The 13,601-nt window shown below is 50.4% G+C and overlaps 6 protein-coding genes across 6 annotated transcripts; 4 read left to right on the forward strand and 2 right to left on the reverse strand.

Annotated features, from left to right (window-relative positions):
* Nucleotides 1-825: 825 nt before the first annotated feature.
* On the reverse strand, nucleotides 826-2,447 carry N7468_006569 (uncharacterized protein; the record flags this gene model as incomplete). The annotated part of the gene is made up of 4 exons (XM_058475865.1): nucleotides 826-1,280; nucleotides 1,336-1,420; nucleotides 1,469-2,195; nucleotides 2,245-2,447. The coding sequence occupies 4 exons, from the start codon at nucleotides 2,445-2,447 to the stop codon at nucleotides 826-828; spliced, it is 1,470 nt and encodes a 489-aa protein (XP_058328755.1).
* A 945-nt stretch (nucleotides 2,448-3,392) lies between these two features.
* N7468_006570 (NAD(P)/FAD-dependent oxidoreductase) lies at nucleotides 3,393-4,827 on the forward strand (the record flags this gene model as incomplete). Its single annotated transcript, XM_058475866.1, has 4 exons — nucleotides 3,393-3,570; nucleotides 3,623-4,310; nucleotides 4,366-4,503; nucleotides 4,563-4,827. The coding sequence occupies 4 exons, from the start codon at nucleotides 3,393-3,395 to the stop codon at nucleotides 4,825-4,827; spliced, it is 1,269 nt and encodes a 422-aa protein (XP_058328756.1).
* Nucleotides 4,828-6,103: 1,276 nt separating this feature from the next.
* Nucleotides 6,104-7,051, forward strand: N7468_006571 (N-terminal L-serine N(alpha)-acetyltransferase NAT4; the record flags this gene model as incomplete). The annotated part of the gene is made up of 2 exons (XM_058475867.1): nucleotides 6,104-6,185; nucleotides 6,474-7,051. 2 exons carry the CDS (start codon nucleotides 6,104-6,106, stop codon nucleotides 7,049-7,051), a joined length of 660 nt encoding a protein of 219 aa, XP_058328757.1.
* Nucleotides 7,052-7,153: 102 nt separating this feature from the next.
* Nucleotides 7,154-8,667, reverse strand: N7468_006572 (GPI-anchored transamidase subunit GAB1; the record flags this gene model as incomplete). Its single annotated transcript, XM_058475868.1, has 5 exons — nucleotides 7,154-7,392; nucleotides 7,448-8,070; nucleotides 8,132-8,334; nucleotides 8,391-8,455; nucleotides 8,526-8,667. The coding sequence occupies 5 exons, from the start codon at nucleotides 8,665-8,667 to the stop codon at nucleotides 7,154-7,156; spliced, it is 1,272 nt and encodes a 423-aa protein (XP_058328758.1).
* Nucleotides 8,668-8,858: 191 nt separating this feature from the next.
* nop7 (mRNA-binding ribosome synthesis protein NOP7) lies at nucleotides 8,859-11,091 on the forward strand (the record flags this gene model as incomplete). Its single annotated transcript, XM_058475869.1, has 4 exons — nucleotides 8,859-8,880; nucleotides 8,937-9,035; nucleotides 9,094-9,699; nucleotides 9,761-11,091. 4 exons carry the CDS (start codon nucleotides 8,859-8,861, stop codon nucleotides 11,089-11,091), a joined length of 2,058 nt encoding a protein of 685 aa, XP_058328759.1.
* A 439-nt stretch (nucleotides 11,092-11,530) lies between these two features.
* On the forward strand, nucleotides 11,531-13,438 carry N7468_006574 (uncharacterized protein; the record flags this gene model as incomplete). Its single annotated transcript, XM_058475870.1, has 1 exon — nucleotides 11,531-13,438. One exon carries the CDS (start codon nucleotides 11,531-11,533, stop codon nucleotides 13,436-13,438), a length of 1,908 nt encoding a protein of 635 aa, XP_058328760.1.
* Nucleotides 13,439-13,601: the final 163 nt, after the last annotated feature.

The following is a 13,601-nucleotide window of genomic DNA, read 5'->3' on the forward strand; positions in this document are numbered from 1 at the left end:
TTTACCTCGTTTGCTTTTCTTCTCTGTTATTTGCCGTAGTCCATGTAAGGCGTATCCGGCCTTAGAGCCCTTAGCTAGAGTTCGCCCCCTTCAATATGAATTTTCTTTCTACCCTTTGTCTCTACAACTCACAACTGCACAGCAAAAGCCGACAGTTGGCACACGGTATTTAGACCCATCCTTGCAGAAGGCGCCACACATCCATACGCCCTATATATCCCTCCGAGTAACCCTTCCGCTCAACCCATTCTGCAAATCATCAGCACCAAAACCCCCCCCCCCCAGAAAAGAAAAAAACCCAAAAGGAGCCCACTATACTCCGGGTGAGATGGCTCGATTGTTCTTGTACTTGTATCCTCTTCGATTGTCTTTAACGTTTTCTGTATTCTGATTCTAATGGTGACCCTCGGCACCAAATCCGATTCCTGCTTAGGTCTTGGCCATATGCGTGGTACGTCTGCCACGGGAGACTGGCAAAAAGCATAGTACTATCCTTGCTGTGTACTTCATTTACTCTCGGAACTACCTAGCCATAGAGAATAGGTTTTAGATAATACTCAATAATACTCACATACTATAGATTTCTAAGACAGGGGTACTCCTCTTAAGCGTCTTGAAGATGGAGCTTTTTTATAGTGCTAAGGGCTTGTAAAAGCCTAGCAATGTAAGAATTCGCTTCTGGAGGATACAACTAAAAATCTCCACAGCAACAAGTTCGCTCGAACGAAAGTCTCATAACTATGAAGACTCGGAGGCATAAAATAGAAGTTCCGCCCCAAAGGTCAATATCCCGATGACATGTATTGAGTCCGGAGTTGGAGTAGCTCAAGGGTTCGGGTGAGGATATTTTCGGATTAAAATATGAGCCAGGGTGTAAATCCCAACACTCGCCGCAGATAAAGCAGAGATGACAGCGAACCCCATCAAATATTTCGGGGCATCTGTATCAGGGAATAGGTATGCCCCGTATATCTGTGATATGCCAGAGATGCCGTTCACAAAAGCTAGACTAACTGCTCTGGTTTCCTGTGGCATGGACGCGAATGTCGAGGAGCTGTAGGCGAGAGACGACGCATTGGACGAGAGTAGGCCAGATGCCATGAACACCAGGAAGACGTATCTTGCTTTCAGGTTATAGACTGTGCATATGATGATACTGCAGATCATCGATATGGTGAGCCAGCCGGCGATTATGAGACCCCGGTAATTTGGTATTTTATCGTTCAAGTATCCGGTGGTTAACACTGCGAAGAACGCCACGGCATATATAGGAACCACCACTGTAACTGGTCAGACACATAGAGCGCTTCCCCAGGTGGAGGAAGAGATGCTTACTGTATTCCGCCATAGTCGAGCTGTAGCCCATTTCTGCCACCAGGGTTGGATAGAAATATGACATGGTCGCGGATCCTCCGATAGCCTTTCATTGTCAGAATGAAAACTATTCCACTTGGAGTTTGCTGCTTACGGTGTATCCAGCCGTCATAATCCACGTCCGCCAATTGGTCAACGAGCCTCTTAGTGCCTCTAGCGAGCTGAGCGGTGTCCTTTCCTCGGTTGAAATGACGACATTATTCATTTCGAGTCGCTCCACAGCAAGTGTCCTTTCCTCTGGTGTGAATCGTTTCGTTGTCGCTGGATAGTCCGGCAGAATAAATACTGCGATAAGAGCACAGGCAATCGTTGCTCCCCTTCCACGATCTGGATTCCATGTTAGTTCCGAATAATTGATTCGTAGAATGCGATGCCATACAAAAAGCCATCGCCACCCGGCAATGCCATGGGCGCCATCCAGTGAACCTGATATCCCGCCAGCAACGATTCCACCGAAAGCTCCCGAGATAACGGCCGCAGAGTAGAATATCGAGAATCGCTTTGCTTGTTCATGCGGCTTGTACCAAGACGACAGAATGAGCATGACGCCGGGGGCAAACCCGGCCTCCAGGACACCCAGCATAAACCGGACAGCATACAAGGCACCGGGACTTTTGACCGCCCCCATAGTGCAGGTAATAGTCCCCCATAATGTCATAATAATCGGAAGATAAATTGAAGGGCGCGTCTTCGAAAGAACCAGGTTACTGGGGACTTCGAATACAATGTAGGAAATGAAAAAGACCACAAGTGCCAGCGAGTACTGCCCGGAAGACATGCCAAGATCAGCAGTCATGCCCGCGACTTTGGCATTTCCAATACTGCGTTCTTGTTAGCGAAGTGCGCTCTTGGTCATGGATGCAGTCTTACTTGGTGCGGTCTGCGTAAGAAAACAAGTAGAGCACCCATATGGTAGGCATGAGAGTGAGATCCACCTTTCGAACAAGCCGTTTCTCCGCATCGCTCTGAAAGGTATTAGCGACGGCTTGCACATCATCGCAAGCCTTGATAGACACGATGGACTGCGCATCTACCGCATCTTTCCTGTCAAGTTTAGGCTTGTTTGCTTCCATCGTAAAGCTAAATCTGGCACAGCGTGATATTGTCAAGTCGGCGGCCAAAAGAAGAATGTTCCCGGGGCGAACATGGAGGACGACATTGGATTTAAACGGGACCACTCCTCTTCCCTCTAGCGTCTGAGCGGAAAGAAAGAGCCGATGCAGATAATAGGATACGTTTGGATAAAATCTCACTGGTACTGGAGGCCAGCGACTAGAACGGCTTCTACCGCCTGTATATTATTGGCGCGGCTTTAACCGTGATAAGGTTACTCTCGGCGTGAAGCCGCGACAGCCAGGGCCGGCGAGATAACTTGAGCTTTACAGATAACAGCAGACCTGGCAGGTAAAATGCAGGAGCAGGGGCCCCCGCCTTTTAGGGTGATTTCGTGGGGCTTGCTTTGAGATACACCTGTGTCCTGCGGAGTACGCATTGCTCAGGTCTAACGAAGGTTATCTTCCCCTTGTAGGAGTCGGGCGGTCTCAAAAAGAAATAAATCTCAGGTTTCCTACTGGGATCGGAATCATTAGGGCCACAAAAGTACAGGCTTTGTGCAAGCACCACTATAAAGCTGCGGACTGGGAAATTATAGCTGAGACCGCAGCAAGCATGAGCGGGGTAAACTGGGTTTCAATCAACCAATGCTACCAGGCCCCCGTAGACTGCAGTTGGGGTCAACTATAGATAATCTCCAAAATCGCGGCATGAGCCGCTGATAGGGGAGGAGCCCCGACATCTCGCCGGTTTCTCCGCACAAGCAATTCCCAGATTCAGGGCTGGACAGGGCGGCCTGTACCGAATGAACAGCTTCCCTTGGACGGGGTTTGGAAGATTATTCAATTGATAAGCGCTTGGGCAAATACTCAAATCTTCAAAGTATCTATTTACTTGTTCCGGGCTGCATGCTTAATTCCGGGAGTGTGAAATCTGCACAGACTCTATCGTGAAGATAAAACAATATGTCGACGAGTGTGTTCCCCGACTCTGTAATCATTGTTGGCGCTGGTATTTTTGGGCTTTCGACCGCGCTGGCAATTGCCGATCGCCATCCTTCCACAAAGGTCACTATTATCGACCGTGCTACGCCGCCGGTGGAGGACGGGACCAGCGTCGATACCACGCGGTGTATACGTGCAGGTGAGTTCACTTGAACAGCGCGAGACAAGGCCCTGAGCTATAAAATTCGCAGATTACGCCGATCCCATTTATGCAAAGCTGGCGGAGGAAGCCCAGCTAAAGATAGAGCAGGATCCAGACCTAAGCAAGTATTACTTTAAGCAGGGGATGTCCTTCGTGACGGATGGCGAAGCAGGCCCCATGCTCGCCATATGGAGCAAAGGCTTGGTGAATATTCAAAGGACGGGGAAGCGCACGGATCTTGTGGAAATGCCTGATCCTGAGTCTGTTTTCCAATTTATCCATGGGAAAGACTCCAAGCTCGTTCCTCCGGGTAGGCTGACCGGGAAGCGCAAATGGAACCGTGGCTATTGCAATCTCAATGACGCATTTATTGACGCCAGGGAGAGTATTCGTGTTGTGTATGAACGTTGCCTTGCTAAGTCTTCGCTCTCCTTCCAAACAGGTACAGCTGTTCAAAAGGTATTGGTTGAGCATGGAAGCGCGAAGGGCGTTCTGCTCGAAGACGGTCGTCAATTCCATGCCGATTTGACGCTGATCGCTGCCGGGGCCTGGTCAAACATGCTGGTTTACTTGGAGGGAATGACAAAGTCATCTGCCATTGAGGTTGCGTGGTTGAAGCTCACACCAGAGGAGATCCACCGGTGGAAAAGCATGTCCATCACAACGAACTTGAGCACTGGGTTCAACATATTCCCTCCGCACAATGGGGAGATCAAATGTCTGCGACGCTCGGCGGGGTACCAGAACACAGTGACCATTCCACATCCAGAAGACCCCGCAAAGACCATTCAGACTTCAGTACCGCGCACGAAAGTCACGAATCCGGGGAGACTTCATCCCACTCGGTGCAGAAGTTGCTCTGCGCGACAATCTGCGAGAGATCATGCCGGAGCTGGCTGATCGTCCATTCGATCGTACAAAGCTTTGCTGGTAAGTCTTCTTCTTCGCAATTATAGTAGAATCAGTAATGACTGAGATCACTTCGCAAGGCTTTCGCAAACCCGATCCGCTGATTTCATTATCGCTCCTCATCCTTCAATCCAGGGTCTCCACGTTGCCACAGGTGGCTCTGCACACTCATGGAAATTTCTGCCAATAATCGGTGGCTACGTTGTGGATTCTGTCTTGGGAATCCTTGACAATACTTTGGCTGCGAAATGGGCATGGGCTGACAAAGGCCCCGATGGTGGCAGCTCACCTAGAATCGGTGGGGCCGCGCAGGAATTGGCGCAAGTTGTACGCAGTCGATTGTGATTGTAAGAATTCGACATGATATCGATAGCCCACCAGTTTGATAAGCTTCTGCCGGTGTGGCTATGAACCATGAATAGCAGTATTTTCAATGGCATGTCTTAGATATGTATACGCGTGTTTTGTTGCTGGTACATGCCCAACAACGTGAGGGTTTATCATGATTTATACGAAAATTTCAGTGGAAGTACGGAAGCGGCGCTAACTACGGTGAGTCTCTGTATTGGTATGTCTATCTTCATAGTTACCTGTGCGAGCACTGAATCGGACTTGAGTCACAATTGTACCGATTGCGATGTTATATTCACTCCGAGTCAAGTTCAACTTACAGAACGTGCCAGTTATCAACAAATGAATGGGATTTGCCATTGGAGTAGGGCTTCTAACAACATTTTATAGAAAATATAATCAAAAGATAGGGCCATTCCTCTCTAAGTGTCCAGGCGACAGGGTTTCCCTCGACCTTTAAGACGTAGAGTGTATGATGCGTTTATGGCAGACATAGACTAGCTGCATTATACAATGGCAGTCTTCTTTTTTTGTCAGGATAGAAAGGGGGTTAGGGATCGCACAGGTCCGAGCTACGCAAGAGAGGACCTTTTTGGAGACCAAAGAAACCCTTGGAATAGCATCTGATCTTATCAGTCCCGTCAGTGTTAAAGACCGGACAGAAGTAGGCATTACGACTTACACGCAACTATACTAATCCCATGGGGCTATTCAGCTGGGCTTACGAGTGTTCCTCCGTCGCTAATCGAGAATTACTTCCAAGGCATGTGGCCAAATGAAGACCGCTTGTGCGACAAGGCTAATAAGTTGTGGGCCCCGCCATTTGAGACCAGGATTTGTTAATCCTAAAAAGGAAGTGGTAAAAAAGAAAAAGAACTCATATCCCAACGAGCGATATAACTCTCTTTTCCGATGGTGCATTGGGCGAGATGGGAGCGCAATGGCGGAGCGAGGAGCCCAAGAACACGCTGCGTCGCTTCGAGCCTCGTCTAGGGCCGTATACTGGCTTGAAGCAAAGATAGACAGCTGTTATAGTCAAATATTCTAGCTCTATGGGCCTGTTCTAGTCGAATCGAGTTTTTCCACCTGCGAATTGTGAATAACCCACTTTCTATGACATAGTCGAGGGGCCGGTATCCCCTCCCGCGCCCAAACACGAACCCGTCGCCGTCGAGGTTTTTTGTTTTGATTATTTGGGGTTTTCTTTTTCGATTCATCCAGTCACTCAATATATCGACTTTATAACATCCCACGTTTAGTCCGAAGTAAAATGCCTACGCAAGAAGGCCGCATCACAAAATCTAAAGCACAACCCAAGACAGGAAGAAAAGAGGCGCGGTCCGTCAGAAAAGGTAAGGACCGCATACTAAAGACCAGACGGCCCAGTAATTGCCCTGGATCCCACTTTAAAGCCACGAGCGATACCATGGAGTAGCGCTCTCTAGAGAACTTTCATCACACAGTCCACAACGCCATCACTAACAAAACGCCCAGGAGACCCACTCGTCGAGCGCACCAATGCGCTCAGCATCGACGACTTCATCTCGCGCTACGTCTCTCCGCTGACAGCAGGGGATCCAGGCGGCAAAGGAGCGCGCCCAGAAGCACACCCCCGCTAACCCCGACGCGTCCAACTGTAGACGTGTACTCCGCCAAGTCCATCTCCGCCGCAGATCTAGAGGCCTGCCTCGACCTCGTGGAGCTGACCTCCAGCGCGGCGTACGCAGCATCCACCAGCGGCTGGTCGCGTCCCCGCAAGCGTAAAGAAATGCTACTGCCAGACATGAAGTTCCTGATTGTTCGGGACGCGGGATGTTTGGCTGGGACGCCTGAGCCTGTGGCCGATCGGCCGAACGCGTCGGGGACTGCGGACGGGGAATGGGAGGATGAAGATGAGGGGGGCGTCCTGGGGTTTCTGTCTTTTATGGTTACGTATGAGGATGGAAAGGAGGTTGTTTACTGTTACGAGATTCATTTGGCGACTGAGGCGCGTGGGAAGGGAATTGGGGGGCTGTTGATGAGCACGATGGAGGGGATTGGGAGGCTTATTGGGCTGGAGAAGGCTATGTTGACGGTTTTCAGGTCTAATACTGCTGCGCGACAGTTCTATGAGAAGGGTGGGTACGAGGTGGACGAATATTCGCCAAAGCCGCGGCGATTGCGCAATGGGACGGTAAAGGAGGCTGATTATTTCATTTTGTCCAAGCAATTAAATTGAGTATGTAGGCATTAGAGGTTGGAGTTCATAATTCAAGAGTCTTTTCCGGGGCTTTGATTCTTTGAGTCTTGAGGGCGTGTAATGAAATTATGTTATTCTAAGCTATACTTGCTTGACCTCTTTGCCCTGTGCCTCAGGATGGTCTTGCTCCCATTCGTCTCTGAGGCCGGCGAAGAGGAAGTCCGCAAGGAGGATGGAGAGCCCAAGGCTCCATACCAAAGTGATTGCATAGAAGAAGTTGGCATTGCCAGACCCGGCATAGATCCACAAGTGGTAGAAAGCGGGGCCGAGGAGGCTCGAGTAGAGAAGGGCGGAAATAGCGAAAAACGTATATCGCATGACTAGCACCATTAGCGTATTGGCTCGTTTGGAAAGCGTCAACAGAAGAATACTCACGTGGGAAGAGGTGGCGGTATAGAGGTAGTAGTGCAAGGTACAGAGATGCATCGGAGATACTAGGATATGGCTTGAAGATGGCAAAGACGCCCAGTAGGGAGGACACAATAAACAAAGGCTGTCGTCGAAGCCTGAAAGTGAGCCCTCCAGCGTAGCTAGCCAGATGGAGCCAGAATACCCCCAAGAAGAATGCGCGGAATGAATCGAACATCTCAATGAAAAAGTACCACCAAAGGCCCACGTTCGGAGTCAGATCTGGAACCAGCAAATGGAAGCCATAGGTAGCCGACATAAACTCCCAGAAGTTGCCGGTGATCAAGCACGATATTGCCAGTAGCCCTGTAAGACTCCCAAGGAATATCGCGGTGTGTTGGAGAACGAACACGGTTGTGTTGAGTGATTGCTTGGATTTTTCTGCATGGAAGTCGTAGCAGAGCAGAAGCACTGGTACAAATAGCAACGCAGGGTATAGAGATAGATAGGACGCAAACCCAATCGCTAACATTGCATTGATGCTATTCCCTTCAACGGCATTCGATACGGCAAAAAGGATGCCGGAGGTAGTAAACACGCTTGTAGATCGGGCCAGGCACGTCGCAATTGTAAAGGGATTGAAAAGGAACCTAAGTCGTATTAGATATATAAGCCCTCAGTCTGCATCCGACGTCTTTTAAGAACACGTACCAAGCCGCAACGGACGCTCCGTCCCATCGAATGTGTTTGCGCATTGCCGAGTGAAGCCTGCTCTTGACCGATTGGCCGGAGTCTGAGATGGTGCTCAAGGCATATGCGTTGACTAGATCGACACCAAAAAAGAAAAGTGCTGTCGGTAATGGGTACTGGGTCACATCCGGAAGCAGCGCGAATAATGGTAGGAGAAGCGGCGCCTAAGTTAAGGCCAGGTCAATTCGAGGGTCTTGGGAACGGCGTATAGTCGACTCACTTGGTGAAAGACACCGCCGTCGTATGGAGATACATTCCGGGTATAGAGAAAGAGACCTTCCTGCACTTTCAAGCAATTTTCGTCAGTAAGAGTACTATAATCGCATGTTAGAAGCTTGGTGGACTTGTCACGTACATCGTTTGAAGCTATTGACGGGGGTTGACACCTCCACCCGGCCAGTAAGCAAGTCCGGCAGCGATGGAAAAAGGAACACAAGGACCAGTCGTAGCACGAAGGCCCCGGCGAACACGGCGACCTTCCGCTGGTCAATTGCCATGATCACAATCAGTAGCGGGAGGTCGTATTCTCGCCGAGTGGACCAGTTGTCCCTTGGGGAACCACGGACGCCCGCAATGCACGGGCCACTTGACCGCCTTGCAAAAAAAAAAAAGTTATCGAGAAATTTTTCTTCTTCTTATCAGCAAAATCGTTTGCCGCTCTAATTCTTAGACGACAACAGATCTCACTATGGGGCGAATTAAGAAGAAGGGTATGCTCAAGGCGACTGAGTCTTTCGGAGCAATGCTAATAATTCATGTTTACCAGGAACTTCCGGCCAGGCCAAAAACTACATTACTCGTACCCAAGCCGTGCGCAAACTTCAGATCTCGCTGCCGGATTTCCGTCGACTATGTATCTTCAAGGGTAAGACCCATTGCCCACATCCCTCCATTTCAGAGGTACTGACAGCCTATGATCACAGGAATTTACCCTCGTGAGCCCCGTAACAAGAAGAAGGCATCCAAGACGTCCACGCCGAACACTACCTTTTATTACACTAAGGACATCCAGTACCTCCTGCACGAACCACTACTAGCCAAGTTCCGTGACCAGAAGTCCGTTGCGAAGAAGATTGCTCGTTTCCTCGGCCGTGGTGAGGTCAGCGATGCAGCACGCTTGGAGAAGACCCATGCTCCCAAGCTCACTCTCGATCACGTTATCAAGGAGCGCTATCCCACCTTTATCGATGCTCTGCGCGACCTCGATGATGCTCTCTCCCTGCTTTTCCTTTTCGCTACTCTTCCTTCGTCTGACCATGTTCCCGCCAAGACCATTGCTCTGTGCCAGCGTCTGTGCCACGAATTCCAACATTACCTGATCATCTCCAACTCTCTGCGGAAATCTTTCTTGTCCATCAAGGGTATCTACTATCAGGCTACTATCCAGGGCCAGGATATCATGTGGCTGGTTCCCTACCGATTCGTGCAGCGCGTGAACGGCGACGTGGACTACCGCATCATGGCCACTTTCGTTGATTTCTACACCACCCTCTTGGGCTTCGTCAACTTCCGTCTTTACACTTCGATTGGTCTGCGATATCCCCCCTAAGTTCGATACCCGCAGTGACGAGAACGGTGCTGAGCTTGCAGCGTTCACTTTGGAGGGTCGTACCGTTGGGGAGCAGCCAAAGGCCCTGGAGCCCAGCAAACAGACCAATGGACACTCGAACAACGAAGTCTCCAAGGAAGTCCAGGCCAGGGTGGACGAGGTGATCAAGTCAGCGGGACTGGACAAGGACCAGAAAGAGCAGCCCGTGGAGGCAGCTGAAGAAGACACTGATGCCATTGACCGATTCGAGACCGCCGCCCCAGAGGCCGACACCCTCCCCCAGCCTGATCTGAGCGGAAACGAGGCCGGTGCCCTTTTCGCCCCCTTTGTGTTCTACATCTCGCGTGAGGCCCCCAAGGCTCCTCTGGAGTTCATTTTGCGCGCTTTCGGCTGCCGTCGAATTGGTTGGGACGTTGTCCTCGGCGGCGGTGCTTTCACCCATGATGAGACCGATCCCCGTATCACTCACCAAATTGTTGATCGCCCCCAACTGCCCGAGTCTTCTCTCCCGGCTATCCCTGCGGCTAGCGATGCTCCTCAGAAAGTGAAGGCTGGCACTCGTATCCCCGGACGTACTTACGTCCAGCCTCAGTGGGTTTGGGACTGTATCAATGAGGGCAAGCTTCTTCGTGCGGATCTCTATGGGCCTGGTGCCACTCTTCCCCCTCACTTGAGTCCTTGGGTCAAGCCTTCTCGTGGTGGGTATGATCCTCGTGCTCCTCTGGCTGAGCAAGAAGAGGAAGGCGAGGCTGAGGAGGCCGAGGATGCCTCTGATAGCGACGAAGAGATGGAGGACGAAGAGCCCGTTGAAGAGAAGCCTACTGTCACTGCTGAGGAATCTGAAGACGAGGCTGAGGAGGCCGAGGATGCCTCTGATAGCGACGAAGAGATGGAGGACGAAGAGCCCGTTGAAGAGAAGCCTACTGTCACTGCTGAGGAATCTGAAGACGAATCTGTTGATGGCGGCATGGATGTTGCCGGCTCTGACGACGATAGTGATGAGGAAGACGAGGACGAGGAAGTAGAAGAATTCGAGGGAGTCGAAGAGGGAGCCGAGGATGAGTCGGGTGAAGATGACGACGACGAGGCTGCTCGCAACCAGCATCAGCGTGAACTCGAGGCCGAAGCCGCCGGTCTGCCGTTCTCATCCAACAGCGTTGCTGACGAAGCTTCTAAGAAGAAGACTGCTAAGTCTAAGAAGCTTGCTGCCAAGAAGCGCCAGGAAGAGGAAGAGCTGGAGCGCCAGAAAATGATGATGAGCCGCAAGAAGCGCAAGTTGTTGGAGAAGATGACCTACTCCAACAAGAAGCAGTCTGAGGAGGCTGCCAAGCTTCGCTCTAAGCGACGCAAGCTGGAGAAGGCTCAGAAATAAGGGTAATGGGTTATAGAACCGTAAAAATGTTTTTTTTTGTTTTCCATTCAATGGCGTCGGGCTGGGACGGTCCCTTGTATATGCATTTCACAAAATTATGTCCATCGAATATCATTCTATTGTTGAACGAGATCAATCTGGAACTACTAGTACGAGTAATCGTCCAGAGTAAAAGCCGAGTGGTTTGGATCAAACATATTAATAGAGGTCACGTGACTATGGACCCACTTCAAATTTTTGACAGAACAGGTCTTCAAAATGTATCTCAGACTCAACCTACTGATGTTCAAATATTCGATTCGGGTGGTCTCGTTGATTATCCATGGAGGCTTGTCCCTGTATTTTGGTTTATTCTTCTTAGGCTCGCTTGAGACAAGTGCTTTGTGAAATGAAGCGAGTATTGACATCAACAATCTAAGAATAGCGAGAACCTCGAGGCATGTCGTCTCGAGACGACCAATTACCCTCATCGTCACAATTTTATCCACCGCAGTCAGCTCAGCGAGTTCGCTCCCTATTCGGAGGACCTAGCAGCGATGTTGGCCCACGCTCATCCCCACAGCTAGAGCTGGAAGAGCTTGGGGAAGACCGGGAACTTGATGGCCAGCCCGTGAAAGAAAACGAGCTCAGGGATGGTGACTTTGAGTTAATGCTAGGTGACTTTCAAAAGTATGCGGACGACTCTGCCGATGAAGATTACCGCGACAGTGGCAGCGACGACGATGTGCCCAGGCCAGATCATCGCCGCGGCCGATCCAGAAGATCCTCAGCGACTGCGTCTAATACTACTGAAGACCAGTCTATGATAGATGAGCCAGAGCCACAAATCATATACTCTCTTCGTCGTGAGAATGATCTCTCGGAGGATTCCGAACGTCCCAACCGATGGGCTGGAACCCCGTCTGCATATTACAGAGCCATTGCGCAAGAACGAGGTGTTTACGACAGTCTGGCTTCCAATGGATCTCGAAATCTTTCCAATCATCTCTATAACGCATACGCGCTCCGCCACTCATCTAAAGTATACCGGGAAGGGACATTAGAAACTGAAGAAGCTGAAGATGACGAAGTAGCGGCTTTTCGCAAACGATGGGTCGCGTGGCCGATGTCTGCGGCCACAGTCCCATGTCCAAGCGAGCCTTTGTATCGAAAGCAGGCTGATCTCGGCATATACGGAAAGCCTGCTGATTTCCGGCCCAGTGCTGATCTTGAGGACTCCATTATCGCCAGTATGATGAACACAGCGCAGCAACGGTTCAAAGCTCGCGAATGGGACAATGATGGTCTGAAAATCAACCCCGAGAAGCGCACCGCCGGCCCGGATGACATGGACACGATGGATGAAGATAAGAAAGATCATGATGATGCACATTTGGGAGCACCGGTCCTCAAACCGGTCATACAATCTGACGACGATATCTCTCGACGGCAATTACTGCCTCTTTCCCGCAACGTGATAACTCAAGTTGATAAGCTTTTGATGGGACTACATCATTCTATCAGGAATAGAGTTGATGACATTGAGTCAAGCGATGACTCTGCGACAGATGAAGATGCCTCCTCGTCTGGTCGATCAAAGGGAAACAGGAAAGGCAGAGGCCGGGGTAGAACTCAATCTCGAGGTCGAAAACGGGCCAGAAGGGGTTCCCGTAGTGAACGGGAATCCAATTCTCGACGCAATCAGCGTCTATCTGCTATTGGAGACCAAGGTATAGAGGGAGACAAGGAGGAAGACGGTGAGAATGAAATGCGACCCACCATGCTCGATCGAATGGCCTTACGCGACTGGAGCGAGGTTATGGGCGTGGCTTCCATGATTGGTCTTCCAGCAGGCGCAGTCAAACGCGCGTCACGGCGATGTGCCGACCTCTTCAATCAAGACATGACATTCCGAACTCTCCAAGAAGGACGCATGGAACCGGTCAGTCGGTTGCCGGGCTCTAAATTACAATACGCCTACATTGAGGATGAGATAGGAAGCGGAACCGGCCCTGCACAGAAACCTCGAGCTCCTTCCAGAGTCCCTCCAAGCCAATCCAAGAAGGCTCATTCGACCATTCTGGCCTTATCTCAAGGTACTGGCCCTCAGCCACAGTCATTCCCGGCTGGTGTTCCAGCATCGTCTTTCCCAGCCCCTTCAAGCTCGGCTGCGCTGCCAACTTTCCCCAATACTGATGGAGCAGCACCTCGAAAGCCGGATGGCCATTATTGTCCTTTCCCGACATGCAAGCAGCACACACATCCGTTCCCACGGATATGGAATTTCAAGCTTCACTTGGAGAGAAAGCATCCGGAATACTATGAGACTGTCAAGGACTCGCTGGTCATACGGAAGAAGAAGTCATAACATCTAATCGGTGGATGATTCACGTTTGCTTACGATGTCTATGTATTAATATCGCATGCCCTGGAGCTATTTTAGCATGATGTCCCTATTGAACGGATTGCATTCCTGGTTTCAATTATTGGCTCAATATCTATTAAATACCTTCAAATTTTTGCAAAAATCC

The sequence above is a fragment of the Penicillium chermesinum genome (assembly GCF_028974085.1).
Source record: "Penicillium chermesinum strain IBT 19713 chromosome Unknown utg000005l:1.0-4115287.0:1.0-4118363.0, whole genome shotgun sequence".
NCBI lineage: Eukaryota > Fungi > Ascomycota > Eurotiomycetes > Eurotiales > Aspergillaceae > Penicillium > Penicillium chermesinum.